Genomic DNA, 16,427 nt, shown 5'->3' on the forward strand with positions numbered 1-16,427 from the left:
ATGCGCTTTTTACAATATATGTCGTGAAAATAAACGACTATTTCACATAAAAATATATGTCATATTTAAAATTTTTATTTTTTCTGCACTGACATTCTTAATTTTTTTAAAATTGAAAGTTGAAACAATAATTTTTACAGTTTTCTCAAAATTATCGAATTGTTTGAACACATAACCTACATATATGCTGTTTAAAGGGTTTAAAGATAATTAGTAATTGATACATGCAATTATAAGGAAAGTCAAGTTCTTTTTTTAATTTTTACTTGATTTGTAGTGTGTGCAGTTAAAGAAGACACAATTTTGTGATGTAGATAGTGTTTTATAAATTTGACTTTGACTACGTGTAAAGGAGGAAAAGTCTAAAAATCTCCAAGATAATATTTATTTTATCTTGTTTATATTCAATTAAAATATTGTATAATATATTCAATTAAAATTTGATCAGTTTAGGAAATGGCATTGCGTTTATTATTTTACAATATAAATAGAGCACTTTGTCACACTAGCTCGAAACATATTGCCACTTCTAATTCAGATATAAAAGGAGGATTGAATGAAAGTGCAAAGGATTGGAAAATAAAATTACATAACTCCATGAAAGTCCTTCCAAATTTTATTAGCGAGGAAGAGGAAAATATCTTAATGCAAGAGGTTGATCCCTACATGAAACGATTGCGCTATGAATATTCGCATTGGGATAATGTTAGTAAAATGAGATTGATAAACAAAGTATATATTTATAGAGATATTTAATTTTAATTTCTTGAATGTCTTATATTTTGATCCATCAGAACTTTTTATAGGCAATACATGGTTATAGAGAGACAGAATGGAGAAAGTGGAACAAGGATAGTTCACAAATTCTTGACAGAGTTCGCAAGAAAGCATTTCCACCTGAAATGACGCAGCTCACCCTTGTACATATATTAGATTTAGCCTCTGAAGGTTGGATAAAACCACACATCGACAGTGTCAGGGTAATAAAAACTTATCGTTATTCTTTTAAAGTATTTTCCTTTACATGTATTTTTGAGATGCCTTTACATGTATCTTTGTTGAAATGTTTTACAGTTCTGTGGGGGCATTATTGCAGGATTAAGTTTGCTGACTGACAGTGTGATGAAGTTGATGATGGAAGGACGCGAAAAAGAATGTGTTGAATGTTTCTTACTACCAAGGAGATCATTATATATCATGAGGTTCTCCCTCTCTCTCAATTTATTATAGTTTCTTTATTCTTTATTATTATAGTTTCTTTATATCAAGTTATTATTAAATATTCATAAATATATTTGTATATTTTAGCGGCGTTGCGAGATACAAGTACAATCACGAAATCCTCAAGTCTGAGGAATCGTATTTTGAAGGACGACATGTACCAAAAAGTAGACGTATCTCTATAATATGCAGAAGTGAACCTGATCCTGAAGTTAGTGAAAACTCAACTATATAATTAAGAAATACGAAGGATGTCTGTAAATATCTGAAATTCAATCAAAGCGAGAAACCTAAAAATGAAAAAAAAATCTTGAATAAAATATGTTGTTTAAAATGAACGAGTAAGATATACTGATATAGGAATTTACATTAATACATGTCACTTACATGTAATTATATTTCGCAATCGTATCGGAACTTATACCTGACGTCTCTTATATACCTACGCAACTTGAACGAGATCTCCGAAGTGCATTTGAAATTGCCGCCGAAATACGGACGTCTGTAGTTCCCGCTCGGAACGACAGATGGCGCTGCCGGACGCGGCGCCGAATTCAGCAACATTGCGATTGTCATGAGCGGGCCGTCTGTCAATGGCTAGGACCGTCGTACGAAACATGGCGTCCGTGAGGTTATTGCTATGAGCGCTGCTCCGTTTTCCAGCGTTAAATGTGGCATCGGACATACGCGAGTTGTGGGCTGACGCGAAGCGTCGCGTCCACGGGGCCTCGGAGCGCGTCAGCTTGAATCCCACCTGAATCAGCTGTTCGCTCGACAGAAGCGATCTGGAACGACCGAGGAACACAGCAGCCCGTCAACACAGAGTGGGCTTGTGGGTATACACACCCCAACGCGAGATCTGTCTGTGAGAGCGATTTCGCTGCACGTTTCGCGCATCGCGTACCTCGAGTCTCTGCGTCTCGTCGTCGAGTTGACCCGAACGCGAGGTACCCGTACTCCCCTGATGAGACGTACGGGGGCCCCCCTGCGTCGCCCCCCCGTGCATCGCTGTTCGCGGACACGCGCCTGAAAATGCCGGTCTCGGTGACGGGATTGTTTTTGTGCGCGGGGTGCTTCTAAGCGGATCTTTTCTAATATAATATCGTGTAATATTGTCGTTTTTTCCGATGGAAAGTGACGCGGTGGAGACGATAACGACACGATTTCGCGCTCGCCGTTGCATTATCCGCGGTAGATGGGTGGATTCGGGGTGTTGTGAACTCGATGTGAACGCGAGCGACACAGTGTGTTCCGCAGCATCCGGAACCGCGGATTGTTGCCGGAGATGCGTCTCGCGACAGAACGATAACGTTTCGCGGTTGTTGTAAATCGTACCCTCGTTTACTTGCTAGTGGTGATAAGACAAGTAGAATAAACGGGAAATAGAAAGAAAAACAATAAGTAACCACATATTTTGTATCCCTGTGAATGAGGATAGTACGGGTATCCTCACGTGCGATTAGAGAGAGGGAAAGAGGGTGTGATTTACGCTACAGAAGAGAGGAGCAAGGAGAGTGTCGAGCCATATGCCGCCAGCCGGGCTATCGGCGAGAGGCTTGTCTACCTTGATGGACCACGGACAACCGGACGCTCGTCATCGGAGCGAGCGTTTCCTACTCTATCCAGAGAATGGCTCCTCACATCCTCATAGTCCCAATACGGCTAATTCGTCGCCGCGATATCAGCACAATAGCAGAACCAATAATCATACCACTAGGTAAACAGGAATTCTCTCTCAAGTGCGACAAAGTCTGTGTATATCTCCTCCAGTGATTATATGCCTTTACGATAAATTTTCTTGCAGTTACGGATACATATATGGACGTACATCCAATAACAATATGTCGGATAGCAGTGTTTCTGATACACATAGTGGTGGAACTGCAAGAACTGTCTCTCAACAGACTAGTCCCTCTCACGGTACACATTCCTCTTCTCAGTCGCGACAGGACAACAGTACCATTATCTTCACAGCCCTTTTTGATTATGTTGCTCAGGGTGAAGACGAGTTATCCTTGCAGAGGGGGGAAACTGTCGAGGTTATTTTTACTTACAGATGTTATTCCAGAATCTTACGTTAGGATTCAAGTGATACAATTATTTTTTATTGTAGGTTTTGTCTAAAGATGCAAAAATCTCAGGTGATGAGGGATGGTGGACTGGAAAAATTCGTGGAAAAGTTGGAATTTTTCCAGCCAATTTTGTTGCAGAGTCGGAAAGTATCGATCAAGTTTCATCGGTGATTGATAAAGTTCAACCTATTGAAATTGATTTTGAGGAGTTGCAACTGGAAGAAGTTATAGGAGTTGGAGGATTTGGAAAAGTATATAGGTACATATATGTATATTAATCCATAAAAATCCATTATTATTATAGTTGAGAAATATTTCATGGAAAAGGTTCTAATCTTGTTTCTAAAGTATAAATAAATATAAAATATAAATATAATTTTTATATAATTTTTTATCGGTATATTTCTTTAATGAAATTGTCTATGTATTTTTAGGGGTTTTTGGAAGAAACGCGAGGTAGCTGTGAAAGCTGCGCGTCAAGATGCAGGTGAAGAGCCCAGTGTAACATTAGAAAATGTACGGCAGGAAGCAAAGTTATTTTGGTTGTTAAAACATGAAAATATTGTGCAATTGGAAGGAGTGTGCTTAAAGATGCCTAATATGTGTCTTGTGATGGAATATGCTCGTGGTGGCAGTCTTAATAGAGTTCTTAGTGGCAGAAAAATAAGACCCAATGTATTAGTCGATTGGGCGATACAGATTGCTAGAGGCATGGATTATCTTCACAACAAGGCTCCCATAAGTCTTATTCACAGAGATCTAAAAAGTTCAAACGGTAAAGTATTTTAATATTAATTGATAATGTATGTATAATACACAAGCTATGTCACTTTTTTTTCTAAATTGATTTTGATCAATATATCAATATTTTTTGATCGATACAGTGTTATTGAGTGAGCCAATTGAAAACGATGATTTCCAATACAAAACTTTGAAGATCACAGACTTTGGATTGGCGAGGGAAGTTTATAAAACGACTCGTATGTCCGCGGCTGGCACATATGCTTGGATGGCACCAGAAGTTATTAAGAAGAGTACTTTTAGTAAAGCTAGTGATGTATGGAGGTCAGTATCTTTATATACAATAATATGAGATTTATTTATTTATATCTATTATATATTATATATTATTATCTATTATTAAATTTATTATTTAAACACATATAAACACTTATTTTTTCTCATTTATTTATTTATCCTAATTTTTGTTAAAGCATTAATAATAATATATGTTGATAGCTATGGCGTGCTGCTGTGGGAACTTTTGACAGGAGAAACACCATACAAAGGCATCGATGCTCTAGCTGTAGCATATGGTGTCGCCGTCAATAAATTGACTTTACCTATACCATCTACTTGTCCTCAACCCTGGAGGGTCCTCATGGAAGGTAATATATTAACAACATGACAATATAATTAACATTAATGTCGAATTGAACAAATGTGGTATTAAAAATAATTATTATACAGAATGTTGGGCATCGGACAGTCATGCTCGTCCTGGATTCGCGAATATTTTAATAGCTTTGGATGAAGTGTGCAATGCATTTGCGGCAACACCACACGAATCTTTTCACACGATGCAAGAAGATTGGAGGCTAGAAATCGAGGAAGTTCTACATGGATTGCGCATGAAGGAAAAGGTATATATTTATATTATATAGCTATTACATTAAGGATAATTAAAATCATTTAAATAAATCATAATAGATCATATTATTGTATCTTCTCATAAGCAATTTTCATAAACAATTCATATAAAATATTTTTAATTGTTATATGTATACAAACATGTATAATAAAATAAATAATACTTGCAATCATTTTTAAATGCTTTACAAAGGCATGCCGTTCTTTAGAAGAGGTAAGACAAAACAAAATAATCGATTAAAGTGTTAGTATTACAAAAAATATTATATGTATTATAATATCTATTCTTTTATTTTTGATCGCTTGAATCGATTATTCTAAATATAAATAAAAATTCTGAGCACAATTATAATTGAATTTAGCAAATTTCTTAACATGTTTTTTAAATATTATTTACAAGGAGCTGCGCTGTAGAGAAGAGGAACTCACAAAGGCACAAGTGCAACAGAGACAGCATGAGGAAAACTTGAGGATGCGGGAACAAGAATTGGCCGCGCGTGAGATAGATCTCTTGGAACGAGAACTTACTGTAATGATCATACAACACACGCAAAGCACAACGCCTACACCAAACAAGAGACGCGGCAAATTTAAGAAGTCGCGATTAAGATTAAATAAGAAAGAACCTGGGAGCAACATTAGTGCACCATCGGGTATGAAGATTATTTATTCTTTCTATCTTTTTTTTAATTCAATGTTATAATTAATGTTGTGCTGTATCATAAACATCTCATAAACTTTATTGTGTTATTTTTATACAAAATAATTTTATTTTTTAATTAAAGAAAGATATATATATATATATATATATATATATGTGTGTGTGTGTGTGTGTGTGTGTGTGTGTGTGTGTGTGTGTGTGTGTGTGTGTATTAGAAATAGTATATCATATATTTGGATTAATGATCAGAGGAATATATTTAGATTTTCGTCACACGATCACCGTTCAGCACACAGCCTTAGATCGAGGAAAAGTGAGGAACCCATCGAGACCTAACAGTCCACCAGGCTCGCCCAGCATTCCGAGACTCAGAGCGATCGCATGTGAGTAGTTTTTTTCATTATGAAATATCGCTTTCAGTAGTACCGTGATTTTGACAATGTATTGTGCAATTTTGAGTGACTTTACGAGTAAATTAAACGCATTAGAAATTTTACTTGAATAATTTGAGTGTTACACTGTTTGTATTATGGTAGATAACTTTGTATTTTTATACGTATCGATACTCTTTTCAGCATGGTGTGCACAATTATTGTTTTATATATATATATATATATATATATATATATATATATATATATATATATATGTTTTTCCATTTTATTTTATTTTGTAAAGATCACAGTTATCTTGAACTAGAATGTCTTATTATTGTACGAGTGTGTATATATATATACACATACACACACATATACATTAATTGCTGAAATTAGTGCGCACAATTATATCGTTTTAACATATACAATCGCTTACCGAAGAGTATATCCGTAAAGAAGATTTACCTATCTACCCTACGCGCCGAATAAGTAAGAGAGAAAAGAAAAGTAGTTGGTATCGTAGTGAGTAGCATTCTGTTTCTTTTTCTTTCTCCGTTTAGTACCGGCGGATGGAGTTAAGGGTAAGACTTGGGGACCGTCGACGCTACATCAACGTGAACGCGGAGCTATTATCACCCAGCCGCCGAATCCCGCCTCCCCTGGCGGAAAACGCTGGTCCCGTTCCGCGCCAGATCTCGAAAAGACACCGCTGCGTACAGCCCTGTTGGCGAACGCGCATCGCTCCCCGCTTCTGCAGGAAATAGGTAACCCAACCACCAGAAAATTGTACTCCTCGGCCAATAATCTGATAGACAATCAGCCGGGTTGTAGTAGTAGTAGTAGTTATAACGACATAACGCCGCAAAATTCGTTTGACAACATCGTGCAAGGTATGCGCTACACACCCAACATAGACGAAGATTTTGTCATTCTGGACAACGACATATACGAGTCCGTGGTTCTGCATAATAAAAATCCCCCGCCGAACAATCATAAGACCCATTTTTCAGAGGAACCATCGATAATCAACGATGATTACTCCGTAAAAACCGCGATAGCACACCGACCAGCCATCAGTTGCCCGGTTACCACATCAAAAACCACGTCACCTAAATGCCACCAAAGGCCACCGCCAGAGTGGGAGCATTCGCACTCCACGAATTTCGTGCAAAACGTAGCATCCACTCTGGTGGGTACCGCAAAGCGAGTCAAGAATAAAAAGCGCGATCGAAGCAAGTCGAAAGAATCGAAACGCCGTGACAGTTCGGAATCGCGATTACAGTCTCTGGCCGATTTCTTCCGGTCGCCGTCTGGATCGCGTAAAAGTTCCCTAAATTCGCCGCTCAGCGGTGAGAGAAAGAACTCGGTAACTATCAAAATTAACGATCAGGACGGTTTAGAGTCGAGTCCCGAGAATTCCATAACGAGCAGTAAAACGGTCCAGCAGTCTCAGCATAAGTCGCGCATTTCCAAGAGCCCGCTCAGGGTGTTGAACAAAATGCGAACGTGGGGTAGCCGGGACGCGCTCGACGACAAAACTGCCACGGTTAAAGTAGAATACAGCGTCATGGAAAATGTCATATCTATATCACAGTTGAATCGTCGCGATTCAGGCGATCAGATATCGAGCAATATCGGCCAGATCTCGGTACCCAGGTTCCTCGCGGCGAATTCGCGCGAGGGGATAGACTTTGAGAGCCTCGAATCGGAATTATGTAACTTTGATTCGGAGCATTCGAATGATAGCACGAGGTCGAAGAGTTCGTTAGGACCGTATCACGTCGAAACGATTTCCCGACACAAAAGATCGCCGATCGCTTTCGAACCGGATACACTATCCGCATATCGTCTAGATCATGGTATCGAGATGAATTCCTTTTTGCATCACAAGTCCAGGAGTAACGAATATTTACGCAGCTGCATAGACAGCGAAACGTCATCCGGTCAATCGCTCCAAGAGGTAAGCGATCGTCAGAGCCCGCGTGCCAATTACAGAAGTCCAAAGAGAAGTTTGCCCGCTTCGCCTCCGATTGATCACGTCGGTCTCTGTCTATCTTTGACTTCCGAAGATATAGATATCGCGTCTACTAAGAATTTTGCTCCTGAAGTCCCGAAAAAGAGCGATAAGTAGGCTTCGATGAAACGGATGTACTCTCGCGACTTTTTGTATACAGGGTGTTCCTGCCACTATCTTCCTTCTTCTAAACGATTAGAGATTTACCTACACGATAAATTGCGCGATTTTCTTGCAGGGTATAAATGCAATATCTGTTAAGAAAAATGCAGCCGATTACCCTGTATTCGATGAGAACGCAAGTAGAGCCTGCTGCTCGAAACGCATTTCGATGGCATGTCTCTTTTTTTTCTCCCCAGTGCAATTTTATCCTTATATGGCATATTCGAATGATTTCGTACTGATCGTGTGTTTCTATTCTATCGCAGGCCTCTCTGAGGAAAGCATCTACCATACTCGTAAGTTTTCTCACGCAATGGTTGTTATGTATTTCACTGAGACGTGTCTTTTCCTCCTTCCTTATTTCTTCCTTTCTAATCTTTTATTCCAAACTCTATTTTTTTTTCTTTTTTTTTTTTTTTTACCAAACGACGATTCATATTGCGTATATTGTAAAGCTAAGACGACGAGATCTCAAGTAGACACTTTTTATTTTCGTAATTGAACGTTTTGCAATGAGCCCTATCATGTAGTTGATTGCTTAGCTGGTTGATCACATAATTGATAATGCATGTATACACCATCGATAGTGTTTTCGTTTCTCATTGTTTTTGCCAATCGTTGACAACGAACGATTGACAGAAAAACGATACAATTTTTTAGATTTGTTATGGATGATATGTGTACGCGTCTTGTGAATGTTTCGATATCTTTTTGTACGTTGTTTGTACGTTTCATCCAGATCATTTTGTTGGAATGAACTCGGTCTCCAGTAGTACAGCGTGAACTTATTCTGACTTGCGAAGTGGACTTTGGAGTAAATCCGGTGAGGGACCACAGATTTTAAATTTAAGTTTAATCTTATACGTATGAAACGCGAAAAGCCGGTGCAAGCCTAAGGTTGCCTCGAAAGATGTGGAATTGTTTAAAGTATATATAAGCAGCAATCTTTTTTAATAATTGTTTATACAGAAGGCATGGACTTGTTCTTTTTATATCTTAAATGCTTCGTAAAATTTACGATTTCCGTAAAAATTACGATTATTATTTATCTTAATTTAAGGCGATGTGATACTCGTAGTTCGAGTAAGTTGAGATCTAATGAAAGAGAGGGAGCGCATAAGAGAAAAAAAAATATAGAAATATACATATACGCAGTCTTTCTGTGGTGTTGGTTCTTTTCTGATATTATCTGGAAGACATTTAACATTTCTAACAAGCAGATCTAACAGCCCACTACTACGTGAAAGAGAGTCATACGCTTCGTCCATTACCGCAAAGTTCAACTTCAACGGTACTGTTTTTACGTTGGAACGTTGTCAGGTTGTATGTGTCTGCATAGTCATAATTTTATTAATGAAAAAAAATCAAAAAATTATATCGTATGTATTGTATAGATAAATATATATATAGATATATATATACATAAAGAGAGAGAGAGAGAGAGAGCGAGAGTGAGAAAGAAAGAGAGAGAGAGAAGAGAGGAATAGAGAAAAGTATATATTTGTTAATATAATCCTCTTATACTTTGTTGCCTTATGTGCACTTAGATTGATTGGACATTTATTAATTGTTAAATACAACTTTCAGAGAGCGTGTTATATATTCGTTTCTGTATTATTCGTTATGCCAAACTTCCAGCATTTTCGAGAGCAAAGATTTGCACACATCACATTCAACACGGAGCTACACGCACATACACACCTGTATTTAGAAATAGAAATTTTTTCAATAAAACCTTTTCAGTTGGACACGTTGAATTTTGTTTTTTCGTTTTTCGTTGTATTTTTACGCTCGGTCTACATAGCACAACTTTGACTCATATTTGACATTTATAAAAATTATCGACATAATATATATATATATATATATATATATATATATATATATATATATATATATTATGTCGATAATACATATTATAATATTTATGCCTGTGCTTTTTTGATACAACTTGGAATTTTATTAGACAATCACACTTTTGCTAAGAAGAAAATATAGCAGATTATATTCACAATTATCACATTATCACGCGTCTGATTTGAAAAGGATTATAATATGCCGAGCGTAAAAAGAAATAAAATCCTTGCATGCTTCCAGTAGGAATCCTAACTTGTTAACTCCGATTGGGTTTGGTTCCTGTCTCTTTCCCAAAATCCTAAGAGCAAATATTAAATATATTGTATAATTTTGTAATTACGAAATTTTTCTATTTTTATAATTACGAGAGGAATAAAAGCATTATTTGCTTGATTAAGTGCTGTTATAATTAGTCCAACGCTTTATATGATTCTTTGTCGTTTTGTTTTAAATTCGAAAAAAATTAAGTGGATTTTTACGCAAGTAAAAAATGTATAAAACAGTATCTGTAATACTTTATTGTGCAATGTAACATAATTATTTTCAAAGTTTAAGATATTTTGTATTTTAGATGCGTGTAAGAAATTTCTTGCGGATTTATCTCTAAACATGTTATGTAAGGTCATTATGTGTGCAAGAATTAGTAGATTGATATAAGTAATTTGTCATGTTTCTTTAGTGTGCGTTGAACTTTGCTTCCATCTATAAAAATTGGCTAAGATTAATATCAGATTGAAAATATTTTCTCTATATTAATTCGAAATAAAATTTGTGCCTTAAAAAGAGATATATTTTTGTATAATCTGATTATTATATACTTTAGCCGATTTTTGAAATATGTCTTTAATGTTGTAGTTAAATGGCTGCACAACTTTTAATAATGGGTATTTTCTCTTAGCGCTAAAAATTGTAGAAGTAGAAATAACTAACATATACAAATAATTAATTAATACTTTTCGACACGACATAATTGCTTGTCTGTGTGCATGGATAATAATGAGCAATTAATAAAACAATTAAGCGCGTAAGCTGCTCTATCGCACTACTTAATGTTAAATTGAAATTTTGCGCATAAGAAGTATATCGAAAGCAAAATATATAGAGATATATTGTTAATTGATGATTGATCAATCGCACAGGCAAGGTAAGCAATAGCATTTTTTCAATCGGATTCTTATAGAGAATTGGAATTCCTATCGAATTCCAATAGAGAAACAGATATAAATTATATTCTGTAAATAAAATAATTAATCTGTTAATTATTATCGTGAACAAACTACGCAAGTGTTATGTTTATCGTCGTTATCCCTCTTCTCCTCTCCCATAAGAAGAAACAACGTGAATATTTTTTATAGATTATACAGTACCGCCCGATCTGTCGACTGATTGGATAACATCGGATCATCCTCTGAAGCCCGGACTAACCGGACCGTACATCATGCCGATGCCAGTACCGATGCCAACCCTCTACAATGGCGAGGCGAAGAAGTCGAGGCCAAGTATAGTTGAGTTGGTTCTGTACGACATCGCGGCGATGCTTGCTGGTGTGGCCGCTGGCTATGACGTGAGGATGTCGAACGTATCTCCGATTCATCCGCGACTGTATCCCAGATTGGGCGGCGAATGCGACGGCGAAGATCAATCCAAGTGGTGGTTTATGGCAGACAGTGGATCGAATCGCAACTCCTACCTCGGTGCCGATTACGAGTTCAGTTCGAGCAGCGGCTATCTGCACAATACTTATCATGGACGGGCACACCATTATAGGTAATTTGCGTAAAAAGAAAAAAAATAGTTATAAAATATTCAGTTTAGAGAACGGACCTATAGAGCTCTCTCTGATACTTACCGAGATTGCGATTAATGTTGCAGGCCGTTCCTAAGCAACATGGGTGGCATAGCGCCTGGTCTTCCATCCTCGGCGATGCCGGCGGATAAGCCTCTGCGTTTCACGGACTCGCCGCAGCATTACACAAGTAGTATAACAGGCTCCAACGCTCCAACACCAAGCCCAAGAAGAAAAAGCAGCGGCAGTACCAGCAACGAGGAAGCATATTCGCACGATGCAGCCCGTAGCGACCCTCGGATGGAGAGAATGCCGACGATATACATGGGCAATGTCGCCCCATTCCCGGATTATGGGCCGCCGGTGTACTCCGTTGTTCCACCGGATTATTATCGGTCTTCTGAACCATATTTTGCATCTACAGAGTATCAGTAAGTATATATACATATATATTTATGAAACACCCTATATATATATATATATATATATATATATATATATATATATATATAATCGGCAATTATTTTAATATTCTTAATTTTATATCCGCGATTTAAAATCTCAGAAAATCTTACATTGCTTGGTATGTCTGTGGCATATTTTTGATATATCAATAGTATATAAATATCTTAAAAGACTAGGTAATCATTTCATTCGTTCGTTCTTTCTTTCAGCGACCGAATGCTCGAATGCTCCGAATTCCCACACGCGTATGACAATCCGAGTAGCATGAATAGTCTGGCAAGACCCGTGTCGTCTAGACTTCTGCCTTACACGCATCACCGCACCTCATCGAACGTCTCCAATGCGAGCACGTCAAGCCAAAGTAATGTTAATCCAACGTTCCGACTGGAAGACGAGGACGATTACGGTGTGTATTCGCCTGCATCGTATTATCAGCGACCGTCGAATGTTATTTCTAGCTTGGTGTCGACATACGGCTCCAGTATACTCAATCATGAGTACGGGTCGCCATTGCTGACCCGTCAGAACTCGCATTCCGATTCAAATTCGAATTCAGGCGAGCGACCGAGCAATCTGGAAGTAGTTACGCGGCTGCGCTCGAGTCTGAAGCGATCCAGTTACAGCAGCAATCCATACAGCTCGCCAAGTAAAAGTGTGAGCAAAAACAATTCCGGCTCAGGAACACCGACGAATCCGACACCGCCGGACTCGCTCACGTCCGAAGACTCGAGCTATGTCTCTGCCAAGGACAGTCAAATCTCTATCAGTCGCGTACGCTTTTCGCCGGTGACATTCGATCGCGATGTTGCATCGGCGCGCGACATTCACGTAAGAGACACATTGCTAGACATTCCAGTACACGGTCAGAGTCAAGATGTAACAGTGCCGTTACAAGCCAATCGACGTCTCAATCGAAGCAGGAAACCGAGCATCTCGGAGCTTGAGAGGGAATTCTTGTCATAGCACTGGCTTATTTAAGATCGCGTCGCTCTTATACATCTAATTAGGATCTGAAGCATCAAATTTATGCTTCATCTATTTATCGAGATCTCTAATGAATCGATCTCTTTATACAATCCTTGGTTATATCGCGGTTATGATCGTAAATTTCAATCTTATAATCCGCGATCCGATTGACCAGCGGATAAAAAGTGATAGAAACGAATTGCACGTTGTTGAAGCACTGCCTCCCGCGGACGATTTTCATCGGTATATAAATCTGGGAATTAACATTCCATATAACATACGTACAATCCAGCGAAATTCGTAACATAATAGAAGATTAGATGATTTTTAATTTGATAACGTAATGGTATTTAATATACATGTCGCGTGTAAAAAATATGCACCACGAGTGAATATTTCATACATTCAAAATGTAAATTCTATTAGTCTGAGCATTTTTTTGCAAAATACTGCAGAGAAATATATTATCAATTCCATTTGTTAACAATTGATTCCTTGGAATTGATTTACTCTCCGGTGATCAACTTGCAAAGAATTCCACAATTAATAGTTTATATGATTGATACAATAGCAGAATATTGTGTGTATCAATTTTATTTATCGATATGATAATTAATATATAACAATCTATATTTTGTTAAATAATAATTATCATATATTATTATTCTCGGGTAATTGTATGTTTATGGCAGTTTGATATTCTTCGTGGTTTACCGAAACATTCCGGAAACGTTATCATATTTATATACTAATCAATATTTTAACAATATGCATATGTTTGAAAACGTAAAGAGGGAAGGGACATGACTTTGCAGAAGGGAAGAGTTATTGAGAATGTGTAAACTGTAATGTAACATGCAATTCCATTACGCTAATAAAAAAGAAAACATTTATTGTCTTCGATAACTATCGCGTAATTTAATTGTATCTCAGCTGGAAACAAAACTTATAAATTTGTCGTACTTATAGCACGATGCTTTACGTTCGTATGTTCCTCGAAACGAAACTTTTAGTGATATTTGGCGCGAACTCGAAACATTCCAGAGAGACTTGTCGGAATGAATAGAATTGCTCTGCGCAATGTGGAATTAATATCTTATCAGATCTCGGATTTAAATATCTTAAAGCTACTGTTTTCAGTTTGTGATAAATGCCAATAGAGTAAATGTCAATTCCACATTGCTTACACTAATTAGAATGAGAACAGTATTTCTTTGTGTACTTAGACAATGCATTGCGCATATTTTTATTAATTTTACTATTTTTTTAAATTTTCCTATTATAGTATTGTCGATAAAGGATTTTAAAAAATGGTGAAAAATTGTGTAAATTTCGTGTGTTTTGTATAAGTTGAAACAAGCAATTCATGTTAAATTATTAAGCATTGGCAACTCGATTATTATTAATATTAATAGAAATGTGTAAAGTTATTAGATGAATAATCGATAGTTGTCGAACTAAAGAACAATCATATAATTATTTATATAATTGTCTAATTTTATGTACTTTACAAAGGGCACGGACAGCTGCAAAGTATTAGTTGTAGTATTATATAATTAGCTGACTCTTTTTCCGCGATATTATGTGTATTAATATCTACAGTATTTCCGACATAATCTCTCCTTTTTATCGCAATCAGTGTAACTAGTCATTTATAATTGTATTTAAAGTTGTACCACTGTTTTTTATAACGATATAATTCCGTTTCCTTTCACTTCAGGAAATAAGGTGGTTAAATTAGATAAAATTCCTTAAATTAGACAAAAATTCTCTTTTTAATTATTTTTTAAAAATAAATTTACTTATTTAGTTTTAGAGATTTATACACGTCGAAAGAAGGGAAAACGGTGCTATATCGTTATTAAAATTTCTGCTTAATGATACGTTCTATCGCAATGCACAATTGGAGATGTGCACGATTATACATCTATTCACGGGTACTTCCATCTCTTAGGACGATCGACAAGTAAAGATAAAACGAAAGACATGTACAATATAGCAGTTTTCACACAATGTTTACGTGGATCATCGTCAGACCTGATTCAGTAGTGAAGGCGTGCGCCTTGCGCAGCTGTCACGCTCTTTTTGTACCTTATGAAACAGTACACCTCTTTATAAACAATTTGCGTGTCTGTAGAAAGTATCCAAAGCGTGTAAGTAGATAAATACAATAATACAGCTGCGCAAAACGCGAGATGTATTTGTAGGGATCATTTTAAAATAAAGATCCCTCCTTCTTTCTCTCTCTTTTTCGCGCACGTTGTACATATAGAGATAAAGATCATATTAATACTTTAATGACGTAGTGATTTTACTCATACATTCCTTACAGTTCACGCGTCTTTCACGATATTTGCGTATTTCTTAGAAAGGTATAAATCGAATTTTATATTTTTCATGAATATTCTTCGTCACATTATTAACGATTGTAAGCGTTTCTATTAAACTAATTCAAGCGTGATATCGATGTCTCTGCTATCTTCTTTTAATTGAAATTATTTAGGAAAATGTTGAGGAACGTTCATGTACTCCCTAAAGCATATTCTATGTGTCCCGAGTGTATATGTATGATTGGTGAACAATGATTTAAAATATGCGATGCACGTTATTTTATCGATGCACACTATGATAAAATAGAGAATGTTCGAATTCACTTTAAATCTGTGAAATCGAAGCTATTTACATTCTCTTTACGTCGTGTTCGAAGAAATCAAAATATCCTGTTTGTATCGTCAATTTCATACAACGTATTATGCATGAAAAATCACGGGTTGATATTTTCTCTTATCGTCGTGAAAAAGAGCCGTTCTTCATTTATATTATTTTCTGAAATAATGATTATCAGTATTGAAGATGTAATGTACATAATATGCAAATGTTTTAAAGAAGAGATATATTTTGATTTCGCCAAAGTGAGATTTAATCAATATAAAGAGAGAAAGAACAAAGAAACAAGAATCAACTTCTCGAATAAAATTCTCTCACAAAGAAATTCAAAGGACACAAATTTGTTGTTTCAAGTTTTTTTAAAGAAACGTGAACTTGACATCGAAATTGGCAATAATGAAACTTTGATAAATTTTTGTCTCGACTTTGGTCTTTACGGGAAATGTCAAGGGAAAAAGCAGCTTTTTATCAAATCGTATATAATTGTAGACAATTGTCTTTTTTGTACATTATCTTGCGCGACATATTT

The 16,427-nt window shown here is 36.5% G+C and overlaps 2 protein-coding genes and 1 long non-coding RNA gene across 5 annotated transcripts; 2 read left to right on the forward strand and 1 right to left on the reverse strand.

Annotated features, from left to right (window-relative positions):
* Positions 1-403: 403 nt before the first annotated feature.
* Positions 404-1,540, forward strand: LOC105247827 (alpha-ketoglutarate-dependent dioxygenase alkB homolog 7, mitochondrial). The gene is made up of 4 exons (XM_011252222.2): positions 404-705; positions 807-980; positions 1,075-1,202; positions 1,309-1,540. Exons 1-4 carry the CDS (start codon positions 457-459, stop codon positions 1,454-1,456), a joined length of 699 nt encoding a protein of 232 aa, XP_011250524.1. The 5' UTR covers positions 404-456; the 3' UTR covers positions 1,457-1,540.
* Positions 1,541-1,642: 102 nt separating this feature from the next.
* Positions 1,643-13,807, forward strand: LOC105247832 (mitogen-activated protein kinase kinase kinase 11). 3 transcript variants are annotated; one of them, XM_025411075.1, is made up of 14 exons: positions 1,643-2,938; positions 3,026-3,260; positions 3,335-3,552; positions 3,728-4,068; positions 4,178-4,358; positions 4,533-4,681; positions 4,764-4,936; positions 5,344-5,596; positions 5,868-5,987; positions 6,542-6,745; positions 8,424-8,453; positions 11,370-11,781; positions 11,887-12,231; positions 12,475-13,807. In XM_025411075.1, exons 1-14 carry the CDS (start codon positions 2,748-2,750, stop codon positions 13,226-13,228), a joined length of 3,606 nt encoding a protein of 1,201 aa, XP_025266860.1. In that variant the 5' UTR covers positions 1,643-2,747; the 3' UTR covers positions 13,229-13,807. The 3 variants fall into 3 exon arrangements, with proteins under 3 accessions (XP_025266860.1, XP_025266862.1, XP_025266861.1); XM_025411076.1 differs by lacking the exon at positions 8,424-8,453 and having other exon boundaries at positions 2,748-2,938; positions 12,475-13,228; XM_025411077.1 differs by lacking the exons at positions 6,542-6,745; positions 8,424-8,453.
* LOC112638795 lies at positions 10,068-11,968 on the reverse strand. The gene is made up of 3 exons (XR_003123166.1): positions 11,864-11,968; positions 11,382-11,753; positions 10,068-10,312 (listed from the first exon to the last, which is right to left on the reverse strand). It is a non-coding gene; the product is annotated as an uncharacterized LOC112638795 (long non-coding RNA).
* Positions 13,808-16,427: the final 2,620 nt, after the last annotated feature.

The sequence above is a fragment of the Camponotus floridanus genome, unplaced genomic scaffold, assembly GCF_003227725.1.
Source record: "Camponotus floridanus strain SB8 unplaced genomic scaffold, Cflo_v7.5 scaffold37, whole genome shotgun sequence".
NCBI classification, from domain to species: domain Eukaryota; kingdom Metazoa; phylum Arthropoda; class Insecta; order Hymenoptera; family Formicidae; genus Camponotus; species Camponotus floridanus.

Excerpts from the sequence above, each read along its gene's own strand:
- LOC105247832 (XM_025411075.1), top strand. The coding sequence starts at position 2,748 with ATGCCGCCAGCCGGGCTATCGGCGAGAGGCTTGTCTACCTTGATGGAC. Across the intron at positions 5,988-6,541 it reads GAGACTCAGAGCGATCGCAT|TACCGGCGGATGGAGTTAAG; the intron begins GTGAGTAGTTTT and ends TTCTCCGTTTAG. Across the intron at positions 6,746-8,423 it reads CCCGCTTCTGCAGGAAATAG|GCCTCTCTGAGGAAAGCATC; the intron begins GTAACCCAACCA and ends ATTCTATCGCAG.
- LOC105247827 (XM_011252222.2), top strand. The coding sequence starts at position 457 with ATGGCATTGCGTTTATTATTTTACAATATAAATAGAGCACTTTGTCAC. Across the intron at positions 706-806 it reads AATATTCGCATTGGGATAAT|GCAATACATGGTTATAGAGA; the intron begins GTTAGTAAAATG and ends AACTTTTTATAG. Across the intron at positions 981-1,074 it reads CACACATCGACAGTGTCAGG|TTCTGTGGGGGCATTATTGC; the intron begins GTAATAAAAACT and ends AATGTTTTACAG.